The sequence below is a fragment of the Nerophis ophidion genome, linkage group LG10, assembly GCF_033978795.1.
Source record: "Nerophis ophidion isolate RoL-2023_Sa linkage group LG10, RoL_Noph_v1.0, whole genome shotgun sequence".
Taxonomy (NCBI): Eukaryota; Metazoa; Chordata; class Actinopteri; order Syngnathiformes; family Syngnathidae; genus Nerophis; species Nerophis ophidion.
In genome coordinates, this window is record NC_084620.1 from 61,829,021 (window position 1) to 61,843,467 (window position 14,447).

A 14,447-nucleotide genomic window follows, 5' to 3' on the forward strand; every position below is an offset into this window, starting at 1 on the left:
AACAGCAAAGTCCATTTGGCTGTCATCTGTTTTAACAATTATGTCAAAATGATGATTTTTTTTTCATGCTTGAAATAAGAAATTATTACTTTAAATAAGTAGCTTTATACTCGTGAGTGTTGATGACACAGCTTTGCAAAACTTGATATTCTACTTTCAAGCATGTTTTACTCAATATAGGTCATCAAATCTCAGCAACAAGCTGTAATATCTTACTGACATCATTTAGGAGCATAACACTTAAAACAAGTAAGACACTCTAACATCAAATCTGCTAAGTTAGAAGAATGATCTTATCAGACAACAAATAAGCAAATACTGTATCACTCTTATTTGAGATATTTCATCTTAATTACATTTTTGCAGTGTAGAGGACTCTCTTTCCCTGGAATATACAAAATAAGAATAATAGTGAAGGGAGAAGCCACTTTTCTGGAAATGTGGCTTAGCAAATAACATTCTGACACAACTGTTGTTTTCTAGCTTTCTTTATGGCGACTCTGATTGGATTGAGACGCCCACGTCAGTAAAACCTGCTTGACTTTGTTTCAGCGCCGTCAGTAAAAGCACAACACCTTCATCTTCTTAATCCTTTCTAATTACTGACCAACACTGTCCATCTTCCTCTAAAGAGTCACACACACACACACACACACACACACACAGACACACACGCCTACATATTTGCCTACATGGACCACCCTTTGTAGATATATAAAGATTTGTATTTACAAAATTAATAAGATATGAAAAGTATGCAAATATAAAAAAGGAAAGCTTTTAGTTATTTTTTTGTTGTTTTTAATTGTTTTTCAATCTTCATTATTTACTTCAAGTTATTACAGTATGTCTCTTTATACATATTGAATTATTTAAAAAAAAAAAATGCACCGAAAGGTGGCGCATTTCAAATTCTTACACACACTTGTTATTTCATATGTTGACCAGAGGGGGAGCACTTTTAAAAGCGACACACAGTTAATTAGAAAAATCCCTCCTTTTTTGGGACCACCCTAATTTCTATAGATGTCACCAGCAGGGGTGCAAATGAGACATTCTCTATTAGATGCAAGGGTTTTCCTTATATGGACCATGATTTATGTCCTCACTTGTTCACACCTCCTCATATGGAAGCTACTTTTCCTTGTTGATGTCTCAAGAAGGGTAGAAATACAAAAAAACCCACACAGATTCTTGTATTTGTTACCTCCTTGAGACCTCCGAAAAATGTCTGCCTTTTTAGGACCACCCATTCTAGATATATATATATATATATATATATATATATACATATACACACAGGGGCCGCATTTCAATTTCTTACACACACTTATTACATATGTTGGCCAGAGGGGGAGCACTTCTAAGTTTTACACACACTTGTTATTTCATATGTTGACCAGAAGGGGAGCACTCTTATTTGAAAAATCCCTCCTTTTTGGGACCACCCTAATTTTGATAAATGTCAACAGCAGGGGTGCAAATGAGACATTCTCAAAGAGATCCAATAGGTTTCTGTATTGGCACCATTAATTATGTCATCACTTGTTCACACCTCCTCATATGGAAGCTACTTTTCCTTGTTGAAGTCTCAAGAAGGGTAGAAATACCAGAAAACACACACACACACACAGACACACACAGCAGTCCTCCAGTTGGCACTACAATGCCGGCGGCACGCTTGGCTGGTGGAGGCTACATCCGTCTCCAGCAGCAGGGAGGGAAAGCAAGCAAGGACAGAATACACAATCAGCCCACCTCACACACACACACACACACACACACACACACACACACACACACACACACACACACACACACACACACGCACACACACACACACAGTCCCGGGGGAGCCTCTCTGATACCTGTTGTCTAGGCAACCAGTCAGTGTGTGAGCCAGGCGAAGGTGAAGGCGATGTGCCGCATGGACGCGTGCACGGCGAGGACGGCCATCGCCACCCTGACCTCTACAGCACATCTTGACACAGTCCGCAGCAGGACTTGGGTCACGGCGGTCCTCACGAGGACAGACAAACACACAAGCGCTGCAACCCCATTTGCATTTCACGGTTGTGCCAACAATCTGCCACACTTTCACTTTAATGAGCGTCTGACGAGCGCGACGGCGAGTGGGAGAACACTGGCCCCTGATTGGCCGATTGGCGTCTGGAACCGTTTGCGACGTCCCGGCGGCCGTGACTTGAATCACACCACTATGTCGGTGTGAAGCCTCTGCTGGCCGCCAAGTAACCATGGCGACAGAAAGTGATGGCGCGTGATGTCACGCCGGAGTCCTTCAGCGTCCTGTTAGTTTAGCAAATGGAGAGCACTTTGCAGCCTTTTCATTTTTCATGGTGTTGTTTTTTGCAATATTTCATGTGTGTGAAGTCTCCCCACTGACTGCCAGCAGCTGAAGAAGGTTGCCATACAAAGTTATAGAAGGAATTCAGAAAATTGACATCGCACCTTTTCAGGCACCATCTTCTTCTGCTTATCCGAGGTCAGGTCGCGGGGGCAGCAGCCTAAGCAGGGAAGCCCAGACTTTCCTCTCCCCAGCCACTTGGTCTAGCACAAGGCGCTAACCAGGACCCATCAGGAGCAAGGGTGTAGTGTCTTGCTTAAGGACACAACAGACGTGACTAGGATGGTAGAAGGTGGGGATTGAACCAGCAACCCTCAGATTGCTGGCACGGCCACTCTACCAACTTCGCTACGCCGTCCCCAATCCCTGCAACTATGCGGCACACTCTGGCCAATCACTGTCTTTTTCTCCAGTTGACCCTGAGCCGACCTGAAGCTCACACGCCAACTGTCTTCTTCTTAAACTAGGGTTAGGGACCCATTGAGGCCGCAGAAAAAAATATGTTTCTCAGCTCGACCACAGCGGTTTGTCCCGGGCATGACGTTAAAGTGCATCCGGCAGTGGAGGCTCCTCTATGAGGTCTTGGGGCACTAGGAGGTTAAGCCCTTTACTACTGTTACCCCAGGTGATCCTTGGCACAGGCCAAGTACCTGACTGCCCCCTAGCCAGGGATACGCTGAAGACCTCAACGGTGGAGCAGGTGGATGATGGTAGATTTAAGAACTACCACAACGGCTGCGATGGCGGAAGAAAGCTGCCGAAGAAAAGGGTCCCCAGTCGTCTTGGACTCCATGCTACTGGAACCTGACCCAATTCCGTCAAGGATGGTGTGGTGACTGTCTGTGCACCAGTCTCCCCACGTTAAACCAAGTCACGCACAGGCATCCTCCATAAAGGGATACACCCCTACCAGGAGGATCGTCATACTTGTCCGATTGACCGCCGATCATGATGACTCAGTTGTAATACCCTTTGCCACCACTTGTGGCAGTAAGAACAATCTCAAACAAACAGAAGTAGCCTGGCGCTAAAGTCATAAAAACATTTCTTAAGGGCAAAAATGATGACTAAAGTGGTAAAGCTGTATTTTCATTTGCACTTACATTTATTTAAGAGACATACAGTTCAGGCCAAAAGTTTGGACACACCTTCTCCTCATTCAATGCGTTTTCTTTTGTCATGATCTGGGTTCTGGAACATGTTTTTGTTATTTTCTGTTGGTTTTAAGACTCCATTAGTTCCGTTTTATGTGCACCCTTGTTCGTTTTAGTTTTCATGACGACTTATGATTTTCACCTGCCTCTTGCGTTCGGGACACACCTGTCTAATCAAGAGACCAGTATTTAAGCCTGTCTTTGTCTGTCAGTCGGCCTGGCGTCATTGCTTGTGTCATGCGATTGTTTGCTTCATGCCTTGCCAAGTAAGTTTTTGTTTGTTCATGCCACAGTTAGTGAGTTTTTGCTCTGTCCATAGTTTATTCTAAGTGTTAGCTTTTGTTTCCTGCGCTAAGTTGTGCCTTCGCCTTGTGAGCCTTTTGTTTGTACCTATTTGATAGTCAAGATTAAATAATGTTCCTACCTTCAAGTCCTGTCCGGAAATGTCCGTTTGCATCCTGGGAGAACAAACTTCGCAGTAATTTGCCAAAACCCCCACGTAGTGACATCTTTATTTTCATGACTATTTACATTGTAGATTGTCACTGAAGGCGTCAAAACTATGAATGAACATGTGGAGTTATGTACTTAACAAAAAAAAGGTGAAATAACGGAAAACATGTTTTATATTTTATTTTTTTCAAAATAGCCACCCTTTCCGCTGATTACTGCTTCGCACACTCTTGGCATTCTCTCCATGAGCTTCAAGAGGTAGTCACCTGAAATGGTTTTCACTTCACAGGGGCCTTAGTTTTGATGCCTTCCGTGACAATCTACTTTGTAAATAGTCATGAAAATAAAGAATTGAATGAGAAGGTGTGTCCAAACGTTTGGCCTGTACTGTATATATATTAGGGGTGTAACGGTACACAAAAATTTCGGTTCAGTACGTACCTTGGTTTAGAGGTCACGGTTCGGTTCATTTTCGGTACAGTAAGAAAACAACAAAATATAAGTTGTTTTGGTTATTTATTTACCACATTTTTAAACAATGGCATAACATACATACAAGTATACACACAGGTCCATTGCCAGGGTTAATGTGGTCAACTTATATCAAACAAAAACTAAATAAGATAAGGCTCAAAATGGTTTCTTAACAAAACCTTTCTACATATAAAGTGGTTATTTTGATTGATTGATTGATTGATTGATACTTTTATTAGTAGATTGCACAGTACAGTACATATTCCGTACAATTGACCACTAAATGGTAACACCCCAATAAGTTTTTCAACTAGTTTAAGTCAGGGTCCACCTTCATCAACATTAAACTACCTCCAGTTGATGGTCAGATGAAATAAAATGACAAAACTTTTCTTCTACATTTAAAAAGTGCAACATTAAACAGTTTCAAGTCAACTCAGCCTCAGATTAACCCCCCCCCCCCCCCCCCCAGCCTGGCTAACTTAGTAGTAAGAGGATGTATGGGCTTATTGTTCTTCCACCATAGAAGTGGGTCAAAATCTAGTTTTTAGTGCAAAACAGCAATGCCCTGCGACCACAAACGGGACAAGCGGTAGAAAATGGATGGATGATCTTAAATGTGCTGCTATAAAAACATTTGTTATTGCTTTAGCCCTGCCTGACTGGCCGAGGAGAGGCCGCTTGAATGCGGTGTTTGCACCACGCTCCTCTTTCTCTTCCCTTAAAGCGAGCTTGTCTTGGGGGTGGTGCCGCTTCAAAGGGGTTAGCATGTTTGACGTGTTGGCAGAAGCATACCCTACTGCTGCTGAACAATGTCGGAAAACCTCCGTCCTCCATTGTTGTATCGCACCGCAAAGCCCAAGTGTTCCCAAAGGGGATGTTAACGAGGCAGGAGGGTCTTCTAGCTCTGGCTTTTGCATGTTGTCCTAGCCCGGTCGCTGCTAGCCTGCCGTGCATTGTTTACACAACGTGTGGTGCGCTACCTAGAATGTCCGTGAGGAAACTTGTTCGGTACACCTCCGAATCGAACCAAAGCCCCCGTACCAAAACAGTTCAATACAAATACACGTACCGTTACATCCTTAGTATATATGATTATTATTTATTATTAATTTACTTAGAATCTATTTATTTTAGCATTGAGTAATTGTATGTACATGTAAAAATCAGTTTATATGAGTTTCGTCTTTTGCAGTTTATTAAATTTTTTTTGTAATCAGCCAGACCTAAGCTTAACACTCGGAGGAAAATAACTGACAGTATCAGCAGAGTCAAGCGGGAAATCAGACCACAAAGACACACACAACCTTGACATAGGAATATAAATAAACAGATATTTCCGGGTTCTCATTAGGATTCCAATTCAGGGGGTGTGTGAACAGTCTTTTGTCTCCTAAAGGGGGCGTGACAGCAAAGAATTAAGAAGCACTGAACTCTGACATGTAGCACACAGACTTTCATCCTGTACTTGAGTTAGTAAAACTATATTACATTCTAGTCTTTGTATTTACACAGAAATTCCCCAAGGTGTTCTAATCAATAGACCACTACTTCTTATGTAGTGGGGTGAGCCTGATAAAGTGTCCTGGTGGGCGTGAGAAAAGAATACACACGTCTGGCATGTAAGTGCTGGTGCCAGCTACTCACAGAATCCTTTGGAGGGTATTTCGATACTTTCTAAATGAAGGGGACCACAAAAAAATGTCATTATTGGCTTTATTTTAACAAAAAATCTTCGGGTACATTAAAGATATGTTTATTATTGCAATTTTGTCCTTAAATAAAATAGTGAACATACTTTTCTTTTACTAGTAAGTAAACAAATAAAGGCTCTTAATTTAGCTGCTGACGTATGCAGTCACATATTGTGTCATTTATATACCTATTATTTTGTCAAAATATAAAGGACAAGCTGTAAAAAAAGGATTATTAATCGACTTGTTCATTTAATTTTAATAGCTGGTGATTTTCTGTTTCAACATGTTCCATCTACACTTCTGTTAAAATGTAATAATCACTTATTCTTCTCTTGTTTGGATACTTGACATCAGTTTTGGATGATACCACACATTTAGGTATGGATCCGATACCAAGTAGTTACTGGATCATACATTGGTCATAAATTAAGTTCTTATGTGTCCAAGGACATAGTTCCTGAGTTTATAAACATATATTTATTAAAAAGAAATGACAAAATATTTTGGGACAATAAAAAATATTGATGTAATCATAGTGGTATGGAGTAAATAAGCTCTTGTACTTGGTATCATTACAGTGGATGTCAGGTGTAGATCCACCCATGTCGTTTGTTTACATTGTGACGGCGGTGAGCTATTGTATCCTCCTACGCTGTGTAGTGAAGCATGTTTAGCTAGTCCTCGACCTGCAGGGATGATACTTGGAAGAAACGTACTTTATTGGTCGCCATGGAGGCGAGGATTAGGGATTTAGAAGCAGCTAAAACACCGCCGATTGCAGCTGGACATTAGCCGCTAGCTAGTTTGGAGAATGCATATATTTTTAAGAGATCTTTCTTTATTCATAGTCATGTTTAAAGCAGCTAATATTTTCCCATGTGCACTCTTTATGCTTGTATCTTATGTCCGCAAGTAAACTCTGTGCTTTACTTTGAAAATGTGGGAGTATAGCATGCTCCCTTTTTACCTTATCAGTATTAGAACAATGAGGCTGTATTCCTTTCTGGGCAGGGTGGGGTCTGTTTCCGAATTCAATAAGTTTTCTCTTCTCCTTTGATTTTCAGACCACTTCTGGATGCTGGTATTAGCGCATTTGTAAGGACTGGTCTCCTAAAGCTTTAGTAAAACTTGATAATATTCCTATTCTGTCTTGATGTTCTTTCTTACTCAACATATATGTCATATGAAAGAATTTGGGATTGACCAGTGACTTGTATTCCCTGAGAGGAAGACTGGTCAGACGCAACACTAGCTAGCCATGTCTTAAAGCAGCTCTTCCTGAGGGGGTTTCAGTGTTATAACTTCACCTTTTTAAGCCAAAATGCGTCCATTCTCCCTTTTCTGTCTGCACACTGTGTCTGCTTGTAATTACTCTGTGTATGTGTGCTGCCGAACATGCTCCTCTGCTGGTAATACCAGCAATGTCCTGATGTGACGACGAGCCTATGTTGAACCGGTACTTTTCAAACAGAGTATAGTATTGTTTTTAATTCATTAGTACTGCGATACTATAATAGCACCGGTATTTTGTACAACCCTAGTAGGGAGAAACAACAACATTGTCATGTTCTTAATCGTAATATTATTAGGTTCTCATTCGTATTTCGATTGGAGGGGGATATAGTTGCATATTATTAACACATAGGAAGTCTCCAAGGAGAAACCATACTAAAATGTATCCAGTTCCAAACGTGTCCGCATCATTCAACTCACTGCGTGAAGAGCTTAACTTAATGAATTATTATAAAGTTTGACTCAGATTTTAAATTCGAAAAACAAATCAGCAGCGTCGTTCAAAAAAGCTTTTATCAATCACGCCAAATAGCGAAAGTGAAACCGCTTCTGTCAGGACATGATCTGGAGAAATTCATTCCCGCCTTTATCTGGACTGGTTTAGACTACTGCAATGGCCTGCATGTAGGCATTAGCCAGGCGTGCAGCTGGTGCAGAACTCTGCTGCTCTTCTGCTAACACAGACCCGCAGACGTAAAATTCTGGCTGCCGAGCTACCAGTTTTTTACGAAAAAATTATTTTTACATTGAACAATTTGATGGATAAGTTGCTTCAAAATCATGAGCCGAGCAGATATTTAAGTACTTATTTTCATGTTTGGAATGTGTGATGATATATTTGTTGCATAATTAGATTAAGTTCAAAATATGAAATTGCGTACAGTACATGTATTATTTTCTGTCAAAATAGAAAGTTGACTACATTTAGAATCACATGGTTATTCCAGGCCTTTGCAGGCCACATAAAATGAGGTGGCGGGCCAGATAGTTTGACACAGTAAGATAGCCCAACTCTTAACTTCAAAAGCATAAATCTGTCATAAGGATCGTGTTTGTTACACCAACAAAGTCATTTCACTTGTGAAAGCCTTTTCTAGCATTGCAATAATTCAACTAAATGAATTGTGCTGATATTGTAAGGAATTAATATCGTGTCGGCCAATACTCAAGGCTCCAATATCGGTATCGTATTGGAAGTGAAGAGGTATCGGCACAAGACTAGACTGACTACAAATACCCTCCATGCAGATGAACTTTACAGTAATACATGTCACACAATGACACAGGAAAAAAATAAAGCCTAGAAATAAGACATTTAGAATATTCTGTGTATAAAAAATGTTTAATAAAAAAAAAAATTGGATGAAGCAATTCCTGGAGGAATTACGTGTGATTGCTACAATGTTGAAGTAGAACTGAAATGCTGACAGAATGTAGTATGAATCTAAGAATGGTTTGAATGTTGAAGACTTTGAATTTCCAGGAAAACCGGATTGGTTTGGAAGTTGTGAAAGTATTAGTTTGAATGTCCAGGATGAGTGGAGTGTGTTGAAGGTCGGATTGTTTGAATGGGTTGAAAAATGTGACAATTGTGCAACTTGGGAAAATGTCCCATTCTTTTCAATGAGAATTTCATGGAAATTTGGACATTTCGGGACCAGCGGGAAGTTTTTTGGAAAAGGCTAGAAAAAAAAAAAGGAATGTTCTGAATGATTTTAAGTGTTGGAATTTTTCAAATCGGTCTAGAAATGTTGAAGCAGTAACATGTTGAATTGAGAAATGGTATTTCGGAATTCCTGAAATTTCAGGAAAACCATAACATTTTCCAGTTCAGAAAACAACTTCTTTTTTTTGTCCTGATTAAGAGGAATTAAATGATGGTGGAACGGTTGAAGTGGGTTGAAAACTGTGGAAGGAGTAGTCCACAGAAAAAAGGGTTTGAAAAAACGATAAGAATGATAGTTTGAATTTGCAGGATGAGTGGAATATGTTGAAGGTCGGATTGTTTGAATGGGTTGAAAAATGTGGAAATGGTGGAAGTTTGAAAATGGCCAAAATGTGGAAGGCAGAGTGCGCCAAAATTTGGAGAAGAAGAAGTTGAACTAGACTAGATGAGGCAATTCCTGAAGGAATCATGTGTGAATGCTCCAATCCTGAAGTAGAACTTCAAAAAGGACTTAATTGTTGAAGTAGAACACGCAATTCCTGAACAGGCTGAATATTTTGAAGTTTGAATGGTTTGAATCGGATCAAAAAATGTGGCAGTTGGGGAACTTTGAAAAATGTCCCATTGATTTCAATGGGACATTTCATAGAAAAACGGGAATTTCAGGGAAAGCGGGAATTTTTTTGAAAATGTTAAGTACTTTGAATGTTGTGAATGAGTTGAAATGGTTGGTGTTGAGGGCTTCACGGTGGCAGAGGGGTTAGTGCGCCTAGTAGTCCTGGGTTCAATCCCAGGCTCGGGATCTTTCTGTGTGGAGTTTGCATGTTCTCCCCTTGAGTGTGTTGGTTCTACTCCGGGTACTCAGGCTTCCTCCCACCTCCAAAGACATGCACCTTGGGATAGGCCCCTCCCACCTCCAAAGACATGCACCTGGGGATAGGCCCCTCCCACCTCCAAAGACATGCACCTGGGATTAGGCCCCTCCCACCTCCAAAGACATGCACCTGGGGATAGGCCCCTCCCACCTCCAAAGACATGCACCTGGGGATAGGCCCCTCCCACCTCCAAAGACATGCACCTGGGGATAGGCCCCTCCCACCTCCAAAGACATGCACTTGGGAATAGGCCCCTCCCACCTCCAAAGACATGCACCTGGGAATAGGCCCCTCCCACCTCCAAAGACATGCACCTGGGAATAGGCCCCTCCCACCTCCAAAGACATGCACCTGGGGATAGGTTGATTGGCAACACTAAATGGTCCCTAGTGTGTGAATGTTGTCTGTCTATCTGTATTGGCCCTGTGATGGGGTGGCGACTTGTTCAGGGTGTACCCCGCCTTCCGCCCGATTGTAACTGAGATAGGCGCCAGCGGCCCCCGCGACCCCAAAAGGGAATAAGCGGTAGAAAATGGATGGATGGATGGGATTTGACGGTGGAACGGTTGAAGTGGGTTGAAAAATGTGGAAGGAGTAGTCGACTGAAAAAAGGGTGAAAAGTGGGAATCCTGGGAATTCCTGGAATTGTTTTAACTTGGAAAAGTAATAGTTTGAATGTGCAGGATGCTGGAATATGTTGAAGGAAGAATGCTTTGAATGGGTTGATTTTCATTCTCCAGTCAAGTCAGTAAATGAAGGCAGTTTCCACAGTTTGCATTCAAAAACAGCTCGCATTTGCGAATCGTTTTTTTTGGGGGGGAGAGCCGCTCAGAAGACTCGACTCGTTCACGAACGTCAGATCTCTAGAAGACTCTGTCAGGGTCCGAAAATGAAACAAATAGCTCGGGCTAAAAGTTCTCCAGATCTCGTTTAGCTTTAGGGGCGGCATAGCTCGGTTGGTAGAGTGGCCGGGCCAGCAACTTGTGGGTTGCAGGTTCGATTCCCGCTTGTGCCAACCTAGTTGCTGCCGTTGTGTCCTTGAGCAAGACACTTGACCCACCTGCTCCCAGTGCCACCCACACTGCTTTAAATGGAACTTAGATATTGGCTTTCACTATGTAAAGCGCTTTGAGTCACTTGAGAAAAGCGCTATATAAATATAATTCACTTCACTGCTGGGCGGGGAGACGGGGAGGCGCCGTGTTTGGATCCAACGCCCCCTTTTTTTTTTACCTGGGGAAGTTGTAGGCCGGGCGAGGGAGGGTGGGGGGGGCCTCATCTGTTACCACGGCAACCAGGTCCAAGGACACGAGGACGCAGTACTGCTGGATCATCACCACCACCCACCATCAGTATTATTGCCATTAGTGCCACCATGTGACCGTCCCGACGCCAGCTGGCGTGATGGCGTCCGAACGGTGCTCGGGGGAGGGGGGCAAAGGTCATGAGGAAGACTTCGGAATCAGGGCTAAACACGGCGTTGGCGTCAGCATCGTTAAGACTCCAATGAGACACAAAGACGCACGATGGCGTGTGCGTCAACACGGTGGCACGGGCTCGCCACACTGACCATCTGTGGCGTTAACGTTCCCCTAGAGGGCCCCCAGCCCCCTCCCCATCCCTCCGCCACCGCCACCACGCGGCGGCTGGTCCCCTAAAGGTGTCAAAGATGTCCGCTTCATCTCTCGTCCACCTTCTCAGGTCTCAGGAGCGCCCCCTCACCTCTGCCGCCTGGCCCCGCCCCCTTGCTCCTGCCGCGTACATTAGGCGCCAATCAGCAGCCAGAAGAGGGAGGCAGACTTGAGAGGCACATGGTTACAAGAGGGGGGGGGGGGGGAGGCGGGCACGGCATCCCCACCCAGTGTGGCACGTGCACACGCGCACGCGCTTGGATGCATTGTGCTCGTGCTCGTGTGCACGTGTGGATGTGGAGGCGCGTGCAGGTGGTGAAGGTGCGAGTGGTGAGGATGAAGATGAGGATGATGACGGCGGCCTGGGTGGAGCCTCAAGTGTCAAATGTGGAAAATGTTGATTTTATTGAGTGACAGGTCACATGAATGCAAGGGGGGGGGGGCACTGTGGAGCGCCACACGCACACGCACACACCTCAGTCTCCTGCAGCGTGCAGGTGTGCGTGTGCGTGTGCGCGCGCCACCTTACCTTTGACTTGGCTCTCGTAGTCGGCGAGGATCTCTTTGTCCTTCTTGTTCTTGTTGGAGGCGGACATCTCGCCGCGGATGAGGTGAGCGCTCTTTAAAGGTTGCGGGCTGCTTCCTCGCCCTCCAGCATGCTCGCCACTTGCCTCACTGCCGCAGCCGCAGCGGAGCCTCGCCGTGGCCGGACCAGGAGGAGGAGGAGGGGGAGGGAGTGGGAGGGCCGGTGACGTCACGGCCGGCACCAAATGAGCTCAATCTTGTGGGCGCGCCCGCATGCGAGGCGGCACACGCACACGTGCACGCGCAGGCAGGCACGCACGCGACCTCTGACGTTGCCGTCGTCACCTTCAGGGCCCGAGGGGAGGGAGGGGCGTGACCACGCTTGACTGACAGCTCGGCTGACCAATCAATGCGTTTAAGTCTGTCGTCGTCAACTTTAGGCTAATTATTATTCATGATAAACATACGTTTCTGTATATCCTAGGCGTTATATTGTTTAATTAATACTCCAGTAAACATTTATTCATTATATTCAAGTCAGCTGAAGTTCACCTTTTCATCCAATAAAATCCAAGGGTTTTTGTTTCCATCTAGTGGCCAGTCGTGGTTTAGCTTGTTTGGTGACGTCACCACGTATATACTTGTATGGCTGCGAGTGCATGTATGCATTATACTGTATTTGCATAATGCTGACACAACAACACAAACACACGCACCTGTGCATGCACGCAAGCACTCATGTTTATTATGGTGGTCTAGTGCAGTGGTCCCCAACATATTTGTAGCCGCGGACCGGTCAACCCTTAATAATTTGTCCCGTGGCCCGGGGTGGGTTCCTTTTTTATTTTTTTTCCATTTTTATTTTTTATTTTTTTTAATTTGTCATGAAAAAGGGAGGTTTTTGTGGTTGGTGCACTAATTGTAAGTGTATATTGTGTTTTTTATGTTGATTTAATAAAAATAAAATAAAATATATATATATTTATATATATATATATGTATATGTATATATATATATATATATGTATATATATATATATATATATTTTTTTTTTTTTTTTTTTTTTTAAAGAAAAATTAATAAAAAATTATTCTGCAGCCCGGTACCAATCGGGCCACGGCCCGGTACTGGGCCGCGACCCGGTGGTTGGGGACCACTGGTCTAGTGGTTAGAGTGTCCGCCCTGGGATTGGTAAGTTGTGAGTTCAAACCCCAGCCGAGTCTTACCAAAGACTATAAAAATGGGAGCCATGACCTCCCTGCTTGGCACTCATCATGAAGGGTTGGAATTGGGGGTTAAATCACCATAAATGATTCCCGGGCGCGGCACCGCTGCTGCTCACTGCTCTTCTCACCTCCCAGGGGGTGATCAAGGGTGATGTTCAAATGCAGAGAATAATTTCACCACACCTAATGTGTGTGTGACTATCATTGGTACTTTAACTTTATTATCATGTATACATATATTTAAAAAGCTGAATTTTTATTTGTATTACATATGCAATGTCTGTGCGTGTGCACATAGGTATATATATATATATATATATATATATATATATATATATATATATATATATATATATATATATATATATATATATATATCCATCCATCCATCCATCCATTTTCTACCGCTTATTCCTTTTTGGGGTCGCGGGGGGCGCTGGCGCCTATCTCAGCTACAATCGGGCGGAAGGCGGGGTACACCCTGGACAAGTCGCCACCTCATCGCAGGGCCAACACAGATAGACAGACAACATTCACACTCACATTCATACACTAGGGCCAATTTAGTGTTGCCAATCAACCTATCCCCAGGTGCATGTCTTTGGAAGTGGGAGGAAGCCGGAGTACCCGGAGGGAACCCACGCATTCACGGGGAGAACATGCAAACTCCACACAGAGAGATATGTGTGTATACACACACATATATATATATATATATATATATATATATATATATATATATATATATATACATATATATGTATATATACATATACACATATATACATATATATGTATATATATACAGATATATAAACATATATATACACATTTTTATACATATATACAAACTCACACACACAATATATATATATGTATATATATTTATTTATATATATATATATATATATATATATATATATATATATATATATATATATATATATATATATATATATATATATCCATTTTCTACCACTTATTCCCTTTTTTGGGGGGTCACAGGGGGCGCTGGCGCCTATCTCAGCTGCATTCGGGCGGAAGGCGGGGTACACCCTGGACAAGTCGCCACCTTATCACAGGACCA

General features: G+C 42.9%; 1 protein-coding gene across 2 annotated transcripts in view; it reads right to left on the reverse strand.

Moving 5' to 3' along the window:
* Positions 1 to 12,356, reverse strand: part of srgap1b (SLIT-ROBO Rho GTPase activating protein 1b) — a 40,587-nt gene extending 28,231 nt beyond the window's left edge. For both annotated transcript variants that reach the window (XM_061914354.1, XM_061914353.1), the window contains exon 1: positions 12,138 to 12,356. In XM_061914354.1, the coding sequence (XP_061770338.1) occupies positions 12,138 to 12,204 (67 nt within the window). In that variant the 5' untranslated portion in view covers positions 12,205 to 12,356. The remainder of the gene's footprint in view (positions 1 to 12,137) is intronic.
* Between the last annotated feature and the right edge of the window lie 2,091 nt (positions 12,357 to 14,447).